General features: G+C 40.7%; 1 protein-coding gene across 1 annotated transcript in view; it reads left to right on the plus strand.

Annotated features, from left to right (window-relative positions):
* RIMS1 (regulating synaptic membrane exocytosis 1) overlaps positions 1-15,182 on the plus strand; it is a 592,480-nt gene that overhangs the window by 92,073 nt on the left and 485,225 nt on the right. The window contains exon 2 of the mRNA XM_065911744.1: positions 10,319-10,399. Within this exon, the coding sequence (XP_065767816.1) occupies positions 10,319-10,399 (81 nt within the window). The remainder of the gene's footprint in view (positions 1-10,318; positions 10,400-15,182) is intronic.

Below are 15,182 nucleotides of genomic sequence, written 5' to 3' on the forward strand. Positions count from 1 at the left end.
CCTCCTTGCTACCGAATTGAATTTTTTATCCTGGACATTAAACTGTAGATAAGCATTATCAGACAGCTCTCTATTCTTCTAGGATCCTGAAATGTCACAAGAGGATGTGAGGTGCTTAAAGCTTGAAATACTCAATTACAAACTTGTGTCTCATGCTAACACTTGAATGACAATGGAATAATCTATTTGATCAAAACAAAGCCCTTCACAGATAGTGTGTAGTGTTTGAAATGATGAGTTGTGCTTCTGAGAAGAAATGGTAATACTGCACAAGTAAACATGTAACTTGGGTGACATCAAGGGCCACCTATGACATGTGAGCAGATGGCATGCTAAATGCATCTGGGACATTTAGCTCAGCCCCTGGCCCAAGGCAGACACTCAGAAACGTGAGCTGATGCCACTCACTGTCTTTTTCCTCTTCTGTTATTGTAGAGTTTTCCTGTCTGAATAGGTTTGCATTTCTTGAAATTCATCTTGTTTTGCTGAATTGCATTTTTGATTAATGGAGACAGTTTTACTTACTTGATTCTCTGTTACTGTTTCCTTGTAACTTGGTATTATTGCTGATCCATCAGTGTCTCTCATCTGAATCATTCAAGCATGTGGCCCTTTGTTTAGGTGGAGAGACCACCCTCAGCCAGGCTTGAGACAGAGCCACGGTGCAGAGTAAGGATCCCAAATTGGGCTGTAAGGCCCAGGAGTGGGCTGTGAAGGGCGCTGTGAATGCATGCATACTCAGTTACTCAGTCATGTCCAGCTCTTTACGACTCCGTGGACTGTAGCCCTCTAGGCTCCTCTGTCCACGGGATTATCCAGACAGGGATGCTGGAGTGGGTTGCCATTCCCTCCTGCAAGGAGATCTTCCTGATCCAGGGATCAAACCAGGGTGAGGTCCTGTTTATGAATGGAATTGAAGTACTAACAACTGTAAACAATTTCCCCTTTAAGATAATGATATGTTAGTGAGTGAGTGTTTGCTCAGTCATGTCCAACTCTTTTTGACTCCGTGGGCTGTTGGGGTCCTCTGTCCATGGGATTCTCCAGGCAAGAATACTGGAGTGGGTTGCCATTTCCTTCTCTAAACTGTTTGCTGGTTCCAAGATTTTTCCTTGATACTACCGTTCTCATTCACTTTAGATCAATATGCTTTCTTTTGTGGTTGTTCAGTCACTCAGTCACGTCCTTCTCTTTGCCACCCCACAGACTACAGCACACCAGCCTTCCCTGTCCTTCACCATCTCCTGGAGCTTGCTCACACTCATGTCCATTGAGTCAGTGATGCCATCCAACCATCTCATCCTCTGTTGTCCTCTTCTCCTGCCTTCAATGCTTTCTTTAGTGGGACAAAAATGGGTGGGGCTTTTGTTTGTGCAAATCAGATCTTGTGTTCCACACAGATGCACCATCCTGGGGGCCAGAGGAGCAAACCAGGATGACTTTCCTGATCCAGAAGATGCTCCTGTCTTGCCAGAGAAAGTCAGATTTCACTGAGTTATTCTGATGTTCTCTCTAATTGCTGTGAATTGTTGTTCACAGTCAAGGTGGTAGTGGTTGCTGTTGCTTTGCTTTTGCTTTTTCAACTCACTCTGAATCTGAAGGACTATGTTTTCTGAGTAGGCTTTAGATATGGTGACCTAAATAGTCTGCATAGACTAGAATTTGACTTCCCAAGTGGCACTAGTGATAAAGAACCCACCCGCCAATGCAGGAGCCATAGGAGAAGGAGGTTAGATCCCTGGATGGGGAAGATCCTGTGAAGGCGGAAATGGCAACCCACTCCGTATTCTTGCTTGGAGAATCCCGCGGATAGAGGAACCTGGCGGGCTACAGTCCATAGGGTTGCAAAGTCGGACATAACTGAAGCAACTTAGCATGCACGCAAGAGACTGGGGTTAGTGAGAAGCAGGGGGAGTTAAAAACACAGCAGAGCCTGCCCCTCCCCTCCCACTTCTCCCCTGCCCGTCTCCCCATCATTTTGTTGTTCAGTCACTCAGTTATGTCTGATGCTTTGCAACCCCACTGACTGTAGCACGCCACCCTTCCCTGTCCTTCACCATCTCCCAGAGCTTGCACAAACTCATGTCCATTGAGTTGATGATGCCATCCAACCATCTCATCCTCTGTCACGCCCTTCTCCATCCATGTAACTTCTCCCTTTCCCAGGGGGAGTTCATCACCTGGAATTGTGCCTATAGATGTAAAAAAAATTAAAATCTTCCTCATGACTCTTTTCTCAACCTACCTTACTTTACTCTCTATTTTCACATTGCTCTTTCCCCTCAACCTCCTGTCTTTCCACTGAAGTCTCCCCGCCCCCCACTTTTAGTCTTCGAGGGTCCTGAAGGTGGCTCAGGCCTCCCTTGCCTCATTGGTGCCTCTGCTGCCTTGATTCTAGGAAGGTTTCCTCTGGCTGGAAATACCTTACCTCTTACTAGATAAGATTTTTTTCCCCTCTATTGAATGCACACAAGTCATTCTGGTGAATGCACACAGATTAATAAGTAGAAAAATGTCAGCAGGATGGTGTGTGTGGAATGGTAGCAGATATAAATTCATAGGTCTATGTAACACTTTGAGAATGGCGAATGGAGACAGAAACTGATTGTGTTAATAGGAAATATTACCTTGGGTAAAAGGTTAATTGGGCATATTGCTGCCATGTTGGGAACAATATTAGGACCTTATAGAACCAAACCTGTTAGCATCCTGGAGACATGAGAGGTGATAAACAGGCAGATTTGAATGATACAGAAGACCAAGGGCTTGATTTCTTATGTATTATTTTCCTTCTTATTAGTCTTTGAGAAAATTGTTTTTCCCAACTTTAAAATCACCCATTAATCTCTGTAGCAAATCGATATCTTGTTATCACCTTTATTTTAGAATCCTATACTTTTTAGTCTGGTTTTGTGAATAAATTCCTGGCCTAGTTAAGGTGATTTAACTGCCCTCACCACTTACTGTGGACACTGGTCAGCTGGGTTCCCTTTCTTATAATTAAGAGCCTAACTTACCTGTCCTCATTGTCTTTTTTAAAATAAAGGTCACTCTTATGTAGCTTCTGAGCATTCCCTGAATGTACATCAGAGGTAGACCATACCCTTAATGGTCTGTCATTAGTACATCTGGCTTTTCAAAATAGCAACATCCACTTTTCCCATCTGGTGTAGAATTGTCACTGTTTCATCTTCATCTTACAGGTAGCAGTCATCACACTTCACTGCTAAGTAGACATGAATACACAATTTTTAAAGTTCATTGTGTAAAATAATATTTTCAACTTTACCTCTTTCAGTATTAGTAAATGGAGATGAAAAGATCACATTTGAAGACCTCCTTTGAAAAATATTTTTGAAGAGATTTTTGTCAACCAAATTATATTTGTCTTGCAAGTAATTTTTAATTGTTTTTCACTTTCTTGACTCTTTTTCTTATATAAGCTGTTTTTCTCTATATACAGGATGACACTGGTCTCAAGGTCACTCTGAATTTCTAATTTACCTAACCTGACATTGTTCTGCTGGTATATTTGGAGAATATGGTCTTGGAATACTAGAATAATGTTTTAAGAACACTCAGTTATGTGAGATATCTGAATAGTTTCAATAATATACCTATATCATGAAATCAATTATATTGAAACATATCTGAGGATACTGTACTCTGTAGCTTCACAATCGATTGGTGTTAATTTTCATTCATCTTTTGAGTGTTAATGTCAGAGGGAGTCTTCGAATGATGGAAAAGACATTACCTTTGGTCCCAAACAAAACTTGATACACATCTTAGCTTCTTAAAATATTAACATTTGCCAGTTATCATTGGAAAATAAATTTAACCTCTTAGAGTTGTAATTATTTCATCTGTCAAATAAGGCAATCAGATCTCCTTGCAGAGTATTGTGAAGATTAAATAGGGTATTAACTGAATATCCTTGGATATTTTCAAAATAGATATAAACAGAAGTTTTTTGTTATTTTCCTACACTGTTTACAAAAATCAAAAGAAAGGGGGATTAATTTTCTCTCTTTACTATTAAGGAATTACCTCATGTACAATTATTTTAAAGTGTTATTTGATAAAAGAGCAGGATACTAGATGTTAAATAGTGTCTCATTGTTTTGAAGCAACAATGTGACACTAAAGAGTCTTTTCCACAAAATTAATCATTTTTTTCTTGTTTAGAAAAAGAATGAACCTTAGTCATGCCATATAAAAACAAATATAGTAGATTATTCAAATCATAAAATTTGTTGGTCATACATTAATTTATATTTTGCAGATATTTTATATAAATATGCTGTAATCATGCAAAAAAGTATTACCTAAATCTATTTGTAAATAACTATTTTAGCATGTTAGTTACTCAAGCTGGAAATACGAAGCATTTTGTCTTATTCATTTAACAAATATGTAGTGAGTGACTGTGATGTTCTGTGTGACTATGCCCTGTTCTAGGCTCTGGGCCTTTGCCAGTGAACCAAACAGAGATCCTTCCTCTTGAGCAGTTGGTATTTCAAGCTGGGTTGAAGAGGAGAGGCAGATTTTAAAAGGCAACCCCCTCCAGTATTCTTGCCTGGAGAATCCCATGGACAGAGGAGTCTGGCAGGATACAATCCATGGGGTTGCAAGAGTTGGACATGACTTAATGACTAAACCACCACCACCACCACCAGAGCAAGATGAGGTGAAGGGCACTGAAAGTCTGATGGGAGCAGACGGTACAGTAGGGAGGGAATTTGGGCAGGAACCACCAAATACTGACCCTTGAGCCAAGACTACAAAGAGGGGAGGGTTAGTCCTATACATATCAGGGAGGGAATATTTGGTACAAAGGTCCCAGTGTGTTTGAGAACCAGCAGCAAGGTCACTGCAGCTGGGGCAGCATGAGTGGAGTGTGGATGCTGGGGAGGAGATAGTACGAGAAGAACACTAGGAGTTACATGAGGCCAGATGACACTCCAAAGACTCCTGCATTTTTGTGGGTAAACAGTGGCACCATTGCAGGATTTGGAGCAGAGGAGTCCTGATTGATTTATCTTTCCAAAGGGTCTCTGCCAGCAGCCAGTGAGAAGTCTGATTCAGGAACCCAATGAAAAGTAGCGTTGACCCCATCATGCTAACAACAGGGAAAGAGGGAGGAATGGACAGATGCTGAAATGGGCATATTTGAAAGGAGAATCAAATTTGATGGACTGGACACAGGTGTGAGAGGAGTGAGTCATTGAGACTGAAGCTTTTGGCCTGAACAACTAGAGAAAACATTTACAACCAGCCAAGATGGTGCTGGCCCTGGAGGGTCAGGTGTCTAAGAAAAGGTGGAAAAAAAAAAAAAAAAAAGAAAAGGTGGATTCCTACTGAAAGTGTTGATTTTGAGAAGCCTACTGGAAACCCAAGCAAAAGTGTTGGGGAAGCAACTGGATGCCTGGAGTTAAGAAAGAATCAGGGTGGAGACAAGACGTTTGCACATGTTTTGGTACTTTTGCTTAATGTCTTATGTAAGAAGGGTCTCGGGTGCTGAATAGAAGGTTCAGAAGAAAGTGACTGGTTACAGAGTCCTCTTCTTGCCTGTTTTTCCCTTATTCTGTGTGTCTGATCAGCGATCAGCAAATTAGAATACTGTACGTTTGAAAAGTATTTCATTTTCTCAACATGATGTCATTGTAACTGACAAACTCTTGTGACAAATGCACATTAGTACAATCCTACCCGGGAGCAGGCACAGACACACTTTCCCCTAGGCTTGTTTGAGTGTAATTGTTTCTATCACTGAAGGAGAAACCCAAGTAAAGTCCAGAACCACAAAAATGGAGAGCAGAAATGCGTATGTGTCCGCATCTGTGGTACAGCTCAGTGCTGTCACTAGACTCATGACCTTGTCATCAAGCTCAGTTGAGATAAAATTTCATAAAACAATAAGGGCTTTTTGTTTATCTGTTTGTTTTTTAGTTATTTTGCAGGGAAGGGGAGGCCAAAGTGGGGCTGGTGACTGCAGGCACCAAAATGGAAACTCAAAAGAGAGAAAGTGATTATGTAAATTGTGCCTTTTGAAGGCATTGAGAATGTTTCATTCACATACTCTAAGTCTCTGGAAGCACATTTAGTTCCTGTTTGGGGAGATGAAAGCCTTGCCACAGCCTCATCTGCGGGCTTGCGGCAGGGCGAGTTTCTCTTGTGTGTACGATGCAGGGAAGAGTGGGCAGTTGGCAGTCGTTCAGCATTGATTGCAGTCATTCATAAAACCCAGCCGCGCGGAAGGCGGAGTCCGGGGGAGCTTCCCTGAGATGCTTACAGGATGCCTCATTTGAATAAATCCTCAGTGATGCTTGAGTGATAAGGGGTGCTCACAGGTACCGCCAAGATGGTGAGGGGTCCACCTTCCTTCCCAAGTAACTGAAGACTTTGCAGGACTCAGAGGTCAGACCTCTTGGACTCCTGGTCTCTCTATCCACAGCTTTTCTGGAAAGTCGGCTTTGTGGCTTTTCTGTAGCCTCTTTGTGTCTGGATGAAGGAGTAAATCATATGTAAGGAAGACCTTTGGGGCTTCCCAGGTGGTACTGGTGAAGAACCCTCCTGCCAGTGCTGGAGACATAGGAGATGCAGGTTTGATCCCTGGGTCAGGAAGATCCCTTGGATGAGGGCATGGCAACCCACTCCAGTATTCTTATCGTCATGAACAGAGGAGCCTGGTGGGGATCCCTAGAGCATCGCAAACAGTCTCACACACTGAAGCGCCTTAGCACACAGCAAAGGAAGACCCCTGATCACTGCAGTGTGCTGGTATATCACTGTGGTGTTTAAGTATGAGGGGTCCCTGTTATTGTGTTACGATTAACGCCTGACAGAGGATGGGAAGTGGTCGGCTGAACAGTTTCCACGCATTACAACTGGAACACCACTTGGGTTTATCCCTCAAACTGCAATAGAACAGACACAAGTACAGCTTTAAAGAAATGCTAATTCATAAAGGCTGACAAAAGTCTGAGGAGGCCGTTGTATTATTTTATGTCGCTTATTCTGAATGTAGGTTTTTTTTTTTTCTTCTTCTTCTCCTTCTCTAGAAGCAATTTCAGCTAAAAGAAGTCAGATTAGAAAATGTAGGAATACATATTGGCATAGCTTAGTGCCCCCTCAAATTGATTGAATAACTAGCAATCTGAAACTAATCATTTTCTCCCTGACAACAGATTCAACAGCTAGCTGATTCACTCTAGACCTGAGATCAGGATATAAGTTAGTATGAAAAATCAGTTTTCTTTAAATAAAGTATATTAATTAAGTTAGTATATTTTAAATTAAGTACATTTAAATTCTAGCAACATTATTTTTGAGTATTGATGTGTTTATTTTCATGATTCAAAAAGAGCTTTAAATTTCAGAAATTCAGATGAGGTTTTTATGGGCCAAAGAACTAAACAGACATTTCTCCAAGGAAGACCTACAGATGTCTAATAAACACATGAAAAGATGCTCAACATCACTCATTATTAGAGATATGCAAATCAAAACCACAATGAGGTACCATCTCATGCCAGTCAGAATGACTGCCATCAAAAAGTCTACAAGCAATAAATGCTGGAGAGGGTGTGGAGAAAAGGGAACCCTCTTACACTGTTGGTGGGAATGCAAACTAGTACAGCCACTATGGAGAACAGCGTGGAGATTCCTTAAAAAACTGGAAATAGAACTGCCGTATGACCCAGCAATGCCACTTCTGGGCATACACACTGAGGAGACCAGATCTGAAAGAGACACATGCACCCCAATGTTCATCGCAGCACTGTTTATAATAGCCAGGACATGGAAGCAACCTAGATGCCCATCAGCAGACGAATGGATAAGGAAGCTGTGGTACATATACATCATGGAATATTACTCAGCTGTTAAAAAAAAAAAAAAACATTTGAATCAGTTCTAGTGAGGTGGATGATATTGGAGCCCATTATACACAGTGAAGTAAGCCAGAAAGAAAAACACCAATACAGTATACTAATGCATATATATGAAATTTAGAAAGATGGTAACAATGACCCTATATGCAAGACAGCAAAAGAGACACAGAAGTATAGAACAGACTTTTGGACTCTGTGGGAGAAGGCGAGGGTGGGATGATTTGATATAATAGCATTAGAACATGTATATTATCATTTGTGAAACAGATCGCCAGTCCAGGTTGGATGCATGAGACAGGGAGCTCAGGGCTGGTGCACTGGGATGACCCAGAGGGATTGGATGGGGAGGGAGGAGGGAGGGGGTTCAGGATGGGGAACACATGTGCACCCATCGCGGATTCATGTCAATGTATGGCAAAAACCACTACAATTTTGTAAAGTAATTAGACTCCAATTAAAATGAATTAAAAAAAAATTCTATAGCATAGGCGGACAAATGAAATATGTCATTTACTATAGTTTTAAATCAAAACCACTGAATTCTCAAAATTAAATTAGAATTTTCTTACACAGACATGGTCTTTCATGCTGGCTAATAATCCACTTTTATTGGAGAAAAGTTATTTAAAAACATATTGAAGGAAAACTCTGAGTGGCAGATTTCTTTTTTTCCGAAAACTTTGCCTAACTACCTGAATTTTCAGGAGGGAAGAAAAAAAAAAGAAAGGAAATGAACTAAGACAGAAGGTTGCATATGGTTTCTCATACATATAATTCTTCAAGATTTTCTCGGAAGTTAGTGATATTTCCGATATTTTCACAAACCAATGCGTGTAAAGATTCAACATGCCATGTGGGCTATTTTTAGTTGAGTGAGAATTGCTAAAGATTTCCCAGTGCAGTGAAATGTAACTTTCTGTGCACTGTACTTGAGTAAGTTATATTAACATTTCAGAGCTCAGTAATACCCTGGGGTATCACTTCTTCCTGGCAACTGCCTTCTTGAATGTTCCCTGAACCTTCCTGCCAGAGTGTCCTTCTCCTCCAATGACTGGTGATCAGTCCACCAAGAGCTTAGCATTCACTCTAGATAGTTACCATATTTCTTTCCTTTGAGCCCAGGAGGGATGGCTTTGAAATGGCACCGTTTTCTTTTCTTGTCACATTATATATTGATTTCTAAGTCTTACTTGATCCTGTTTGGACTTAGCTGTGTGTGTGTGTGTGTGTGTGTATGTGTGCGCGCGCACTCACGTTTCTGTGCAGTGTCCACGTCTGCCTGTATCATTTCTTTCAGAAGTGGAGAATTTTGCCATGCAGCTTTTAGCTCTGGGGAAGCAGTTTATCTGCCACTACCTCACCACTGAGCCACCTCTTGAATAGCTTGACTGGCCTTATAGGTAGTCAGATCTCCAAGTGCAGTCAAAACCACTGTCAAAGTTAAGAACCAGGTTCATGCTTGAGAATCCCAAGTCCTATGTGGCTTTTCCATTTAGCAGAGTCTAAGACTCAGGGTCTCAACTTTATAAACAGGGCTTCCCTATTCAAATCAAGGTTTGTTCAAGGCTTCTGAGGTGGAGGGATATCTGAGCCATCCAAGGACAGCCTCAAAGGGCTATGTTTTCTGGCTTATGCTGAGATTCTCTCCAGCGTTGCATTAAGTCCTGTTGACATCAGGTTAAGGGCACCTCCCCCTGCTGCCCTTTGCAGCTGTGACCCATCCTCTGCATTTATTTATTCTGTGATGGACAACTTAAGACCCAAAGACCTTTTCCTGCCTATTTTCACACTGTGCAGGCATCTTGCATATTTATTTTGCATACTTATGGAGACACACACACTTTATATATGTACATTTCCCTCTGATTCTTCCTCCTTTCTTAGCTTGAATGGATTTAGAACATGGGGGATGTCCTAAAACATCGCAGATCTCTTGTTTTTTTCTTTCTTTTATATTTTTTTGCATAAAGGGAAAGATCTATGTGGTGACGAAGGGCATGAAACAAAAGTCCATGTCTTTCAGTAAGATAGCCAAAGCCACAGAAAGTCCTGCCTGTTTTTAACATATCAGCAGAGCAGCTGCTCCTATGTTTACACTTTCAGATGTCTTCATAGGGTGAAGCCAAAGTTTTCAGCAGCTTTGCTTCTATGGGGAAGTCTAATGAGGATCGTTTTATTGGTACTAAACAGGAAATCCAATACTGAGGCCAGCACTGGCATGGAGTTCATCTGGGTGTAATTGAGCTCTTGGAAGCATGAGCTGAAGGCTCCTAACTCCCAGGGCTTCTCAGGGCCTCTAGGTTAATGTGTAGGGGCTTGCAGACAGTTTCCTTAAACTTGTTTTCAGTACCGTGTTTAATTTCCAGATGTTTCTCCCCATTTTATAATTAATAGTGCGTTGTGCTGTCTATCATGCGCCGCAGGTGTGTGGTCAGGGACATGGTGAAGCCTGCTGCCTGCAAAGCCCCAAGAAATGTTGAACACCAGCCCCACCAGCCTCCACCGTGAGTATGGCATTGGTTTCATTGACTGAAAATGTCGTCTGTAACACAGATCACTGGTTCCAGATGTATTAATTCACATTGCATGTGGGAGCGCAGACTCTGGCTGCTCTGGGGTGTCTGGGGGTAAAAGGCTGCTACTGAATTAGATAAAGCGATCTGGAAGCAGCTCTGTGTCTCAAGCATCTTCATTAAGTGATGTTTCTAATGCCGTATGGGAAGCATGAAGCTAATGATGGGAAAGAAACATGTATTGATGAGCTCTGTGCTATCAGAAACTCTATACCTTTTGGCTTTAGAAAGTATGTGGGTTCGAGCCTGAGACCCTGGGAAAGTAATGAAAAGGTGCAGAGAGGGGATCCTTTCCTAACTGTGAAGAAGGGAAGTGCATGGCTCATTCATAACCACCTTCACACTGTGTCATATAAAGGTCAGAGACCATCTGAAAGAGGGATGGACCGTCAGTTTGCTTATATTATTGTAACCTCAAGTGTAGATATTCCTGAAGGGTTAAATGGCCAAGCAAAGGGAATTAGAGGAGAAACTAAATAAGTAAACTCTGTGTTGCAAATGTGGATTTCTGTAAGATGAAATGTAAAGAGCTTTAAAATTCTGCAGAGTGGCATAATCTATTCAATCATCTGAATAAAATGATGCTCCTGGTAAGAAAAATTAAATATTTCCTTAAAATGTCTCAGCAGTGGTAATACTGTTAGCATAACCATTACAGCCAAGTAGTTACTCCCAGGAAAATGCCTCCTTCCAAGTTATTTTTGCAAAAGCCATTGAAGAAATGTGTCTTAGGAGTGATTTTTCTATAGGTTTCCTTAGCTATCTGACAATTTTTTGAAGTAAAACCAAAATAAAGTAATAATATTATCAAAAGGCTATGAAAAGAAAAGTAAATTTTTGTAATCCTTTTGCTGTGTCAAGTTTTATTCCCATTGGCAAAACTGAAATTAATAAAATGTTTAAATGCTTGCTTATATTTTGCATACACATGGTCACAAATACAAAATTATTTATGGTTTAAGATATAAAATTTGGGTAAATCAATTTCAAGAGGCTCCATAAATGAGTTATAGATTTTATCTATGTGTATTTGAATATCATCTTCCACACCTGATCAGTACTTTTCAAGGAACACAAATAATTTTCACCTAACTGTATTAAAAATGGTTTATAATTGCATTGAAAAAAGTTTTAAGTTGGAAGAACTGCTTTTAATGATGTTGCCATTTTTTTCTACACATGTTCTAGCCATAAATCCATTTTCTTGATGGTGGAACTTTTTTTGAAAATTCATGGAAAACTTACAATCCCCACTTTCCATCATATGTTCCAGGCATTAGAAAACAAGCAACTTTGGGGAAAGTTCTTTGAGGAATTAACATGAATTTTAAGATGTGTTATATTCCATATATTGAGGTTCCATTTTTATTTGTACCACTTATTCCAGTGTCCACCTAAGATTGGAATTACCAGATAAGAAGCAGAAATTGGCATCCTTGCCAAAGAGACTAGTTACTTTTTCTTATTTTGCTTCTGCTTTCCGTGGACTCCTAGGAGTAGAAAGCTGTTGTAACTTACCGTGAACCTAGTGGAACCTTCCTGGCAGTCTCTCTGAATAGAGTGACCGAGAGTGGCTTTTGGGTTCTCCTTTCTGATAATCTTTTTCTTCACTCCACGCTTAACTAGTTACGACAGTGGACCTCTCTTTAGGTGACTTGAAAAATTTAAAGTTTACAGTCCATTCCTCATTTCTACTGATTCTCTCTAGAGAGTGGTATTTGTAAGTCGAGCTCTCCATTTCCATATAAGCCCCTTTCTAGGTTGCTATGAAAACAGTGATAGTAATTTGGGGGTGGGGAGGACACTAAGGATGGGCTTTAGCCTGTAGGCCAGTGTTTTTAAATATGTGCATTACAACTTATCAGTGGGCCTGAAGATCAGTAAAAGCTAGTTTTTTAGTGTGAAGGTTGTGTTTAAATTTTGAATGGACTAAAAGAGAATAGAAAATGTAAGATGGCATCCTGGACTACTATTGTAGGATGAGTTTAGATTTCTGTACATGATAACTGGATCAAAATAAAATTTAATAAACACTACATTTAGTTTTGAGCATGCACTGATGGATTTTAACCCATCAGATATTCATTATGTGTATGTATGTGTGTGTGTATAAGATATGTATAGCTTACTTTGGCAGAAGTAAGAATAATGGCATATGAATAGGATGTGGGCAAAACTGAAGACAAGCAGATCAATTAAGGGACTATTGCAACTGTCCAGAGAAGGATGAGATCTTGACTTACAGAAGTAGCAGAGGGTGTGGGAAGGAAACACTTTAAGAGCTCAGTAAGAAAGAAGGTAAATGGGCAGTGCTGAGTTGTCAACTGAATATGGTTTGTAAGGAAAGAGTTTAGGGGGACTGTTATATCAGTGGTTTGGGTGATTGAGCACGTCAGCAGCTGACGTGGGGAAATAAAGGACAGTAAAGCAGGTCAACCAGGAGGGTGGGCAGTGAGGAGTTCAGATCGTGATAAGATGATTTGGGGCCCCTGTGCATTATCTAGGAGTCTATGCTCAAGAACGAGTTGGGTATATGAACCCAAGGCACTCAGCCGGGGAAGTCCATGACATCACCAAGTAACAGAGTGCCTGGGTGAAACCAGTGTTTAAGGAGTGGGTGAAAGAAGAGGCTCCCTTGACTCACCTGAGAAATAATGGTCAAAGAGGTAGAAGAGCCAGAAGCCAAGTGGGAAGTGTCACAGAGGGTGCCCCAGAGTAGCAAATGCTGCAAAATAATAATAATATTATAATTCAAGAGATTAAAAAATTTTGGCCTCAGGGGTCATTGGTGACATTTGCTATAGCACTTTTAATATCTAAGTAGGTGGAAATACTTTATTTGTATAGATGTAAGGGAAAAAAATAGTCAGGAGGAGGAGATGGTGATTTTGCACGGTGAGCAGGAACAGAGAGATTATTACCATGTGACTCGGTGGTAGAGTCACTATATTCAGGTCACTAGTGCCTTCTGTTTCACACGTCTAGGTCAATGGCTGCACATGTCAATATAACCTGTATTTTTATCATCATGTATGTAAACGGTCTGAAGATTCTTTTTTCAGTTATTATTAAAATGTCATTCAGTCATATTTTTAGCATGCTGCCTAAGTTGTCATCACTTAATCAAAGTTCAGTTCAGTTCAGTCATTCAGTCCTGTCTGACTCTTCACGACCTCATGGACTGCAGTATGCTAGGATGGTCCCTGTCCATCACCAACTCCTGGAGCTTACTCAAACTCATGTCCATTGAGTTGGTGATGCCATCCAACCATCTCATCCTCTGCCGTCCCCTTCTTCTCCTGCCTTCACTCTTTCCCAGCATCAGGGTCTTTTCCAATAAGTCAGTTCTTCCCTTGAGATGGCCAAAGTATTGGAGTTTCAGCTTTAGCATCAGTCCTTCCAATGAATATTCAGGACTGATTTCCTTTAGGATGGACTGGTTGGATCTCCTTGCAGTCCGAGGGACTCTCAAGAGTCTTCTCCAACACCACAGTTCAAAAGCATCAGTTCATCATCACTCAGCTTTCTTTGTAGTCCAACTCTCACATCCATACATGACTGCCGGAAAAACCATAGTGTTATCTAGATGGACCTTCATTGGCAAAGTAATGTCTCTGCTTTTTAATATGCTGTCTAGTTTGGTCATAGCTTTTCTTTCAGAGCAGGCGTCTTTTAATTTTGTGGCTGTAGTTACCATCTGTAGTGATTTTGGAGCCCAAGAAAATAAAGTCTGGCACTGTTTCTATTGTTTCCCCAACTATTTGCCATGAAGTGATGGAACCAGATGCCATGATCTTAGTTTTCTAAATGTTGATCAAAAACATTAGTGGAGTTGAACAAATTGAATCTGATAGCTGCTATTCTTCAAGTATGAGATGCATAGATAAAGCCCTCTCAAGTTGGGAGCAGCAGTTATATAATCCAATTAACTATTACTTCGTGATAACTGCAAGACTAGAAGTATGTCTATAAAAGAGAAAATGACCTATTCTCTTTGGGGTTGATGAGGTCAGAGAAGAACATTCAGAGCGTGAATTTAGAACAAAGTCTCCAGAAGAAGGAGTTGATTTACTAGTGCCCCAAAGCATCAGGTTGTGGGTGGTGATTTGAAACATGTACTCATTGCAGGAACCTGAGAGTGTGCAAGTATGTGTATCTGTGTGTTGTGTGTTTGAGTGAGTGAGAGTGCATGTGTGGGAGGGTGGGGTGAATGTGTTTGGGTGTTGTGGAGAGCTTTATAAAAACTTCAGGAGGTGCAGCACCAGTGTCTTTAAGGAAGAGGATGTTGGTCTAACTTGGAAAGGATAGGCTACACACTTGGTCTTGTCTTTGATTTTAGTTTTAATACAGTATTTTGAAAGTCGACCTAACATTATGGGGTTTTTGAGTTTTTCAAAGTGATTGTGGATTTTAGAAGACTGACAGTCCTGCAGTCTACCAATCAGTTCCAGCTGTGGATGGAAGCAGGTCTAAGCAAGAGAGGCAGTGATAGGGCAGATTTGAGAATGTTTCCCAGGTGATTTAATTAGAGCACAGTGATTCATTAGCTCTGATGATAGAGTCAGATGAAGAGGAAATAGTTCACTTTAGGTCAAGAGAGTGGGTGGATATGATCATAGCAAGAAGAGTTAATTTAGGCCCTAGAACATATTTAGATTTAGCTTTAGATGTATGTGAAAATTGAAAGTGAACGTCACTCAGTTGTGTCCAACTC

The sequence above is a fragment of the Muntiacus reevesi genome, chromosome 19, assembly GCF_963930625.1.
Source record: "Muntiacus reevesi chromosome 19, mMunRee1.1, whole genome shotgun sequence".
Classification (NCBI taxonomy): domain Eukaryota; kingdom Metazoa; phylum Chordata; class Mammalia; order Artiodactyla; family Cervidae; genus Muntiacus; species Muntiacus reevesi.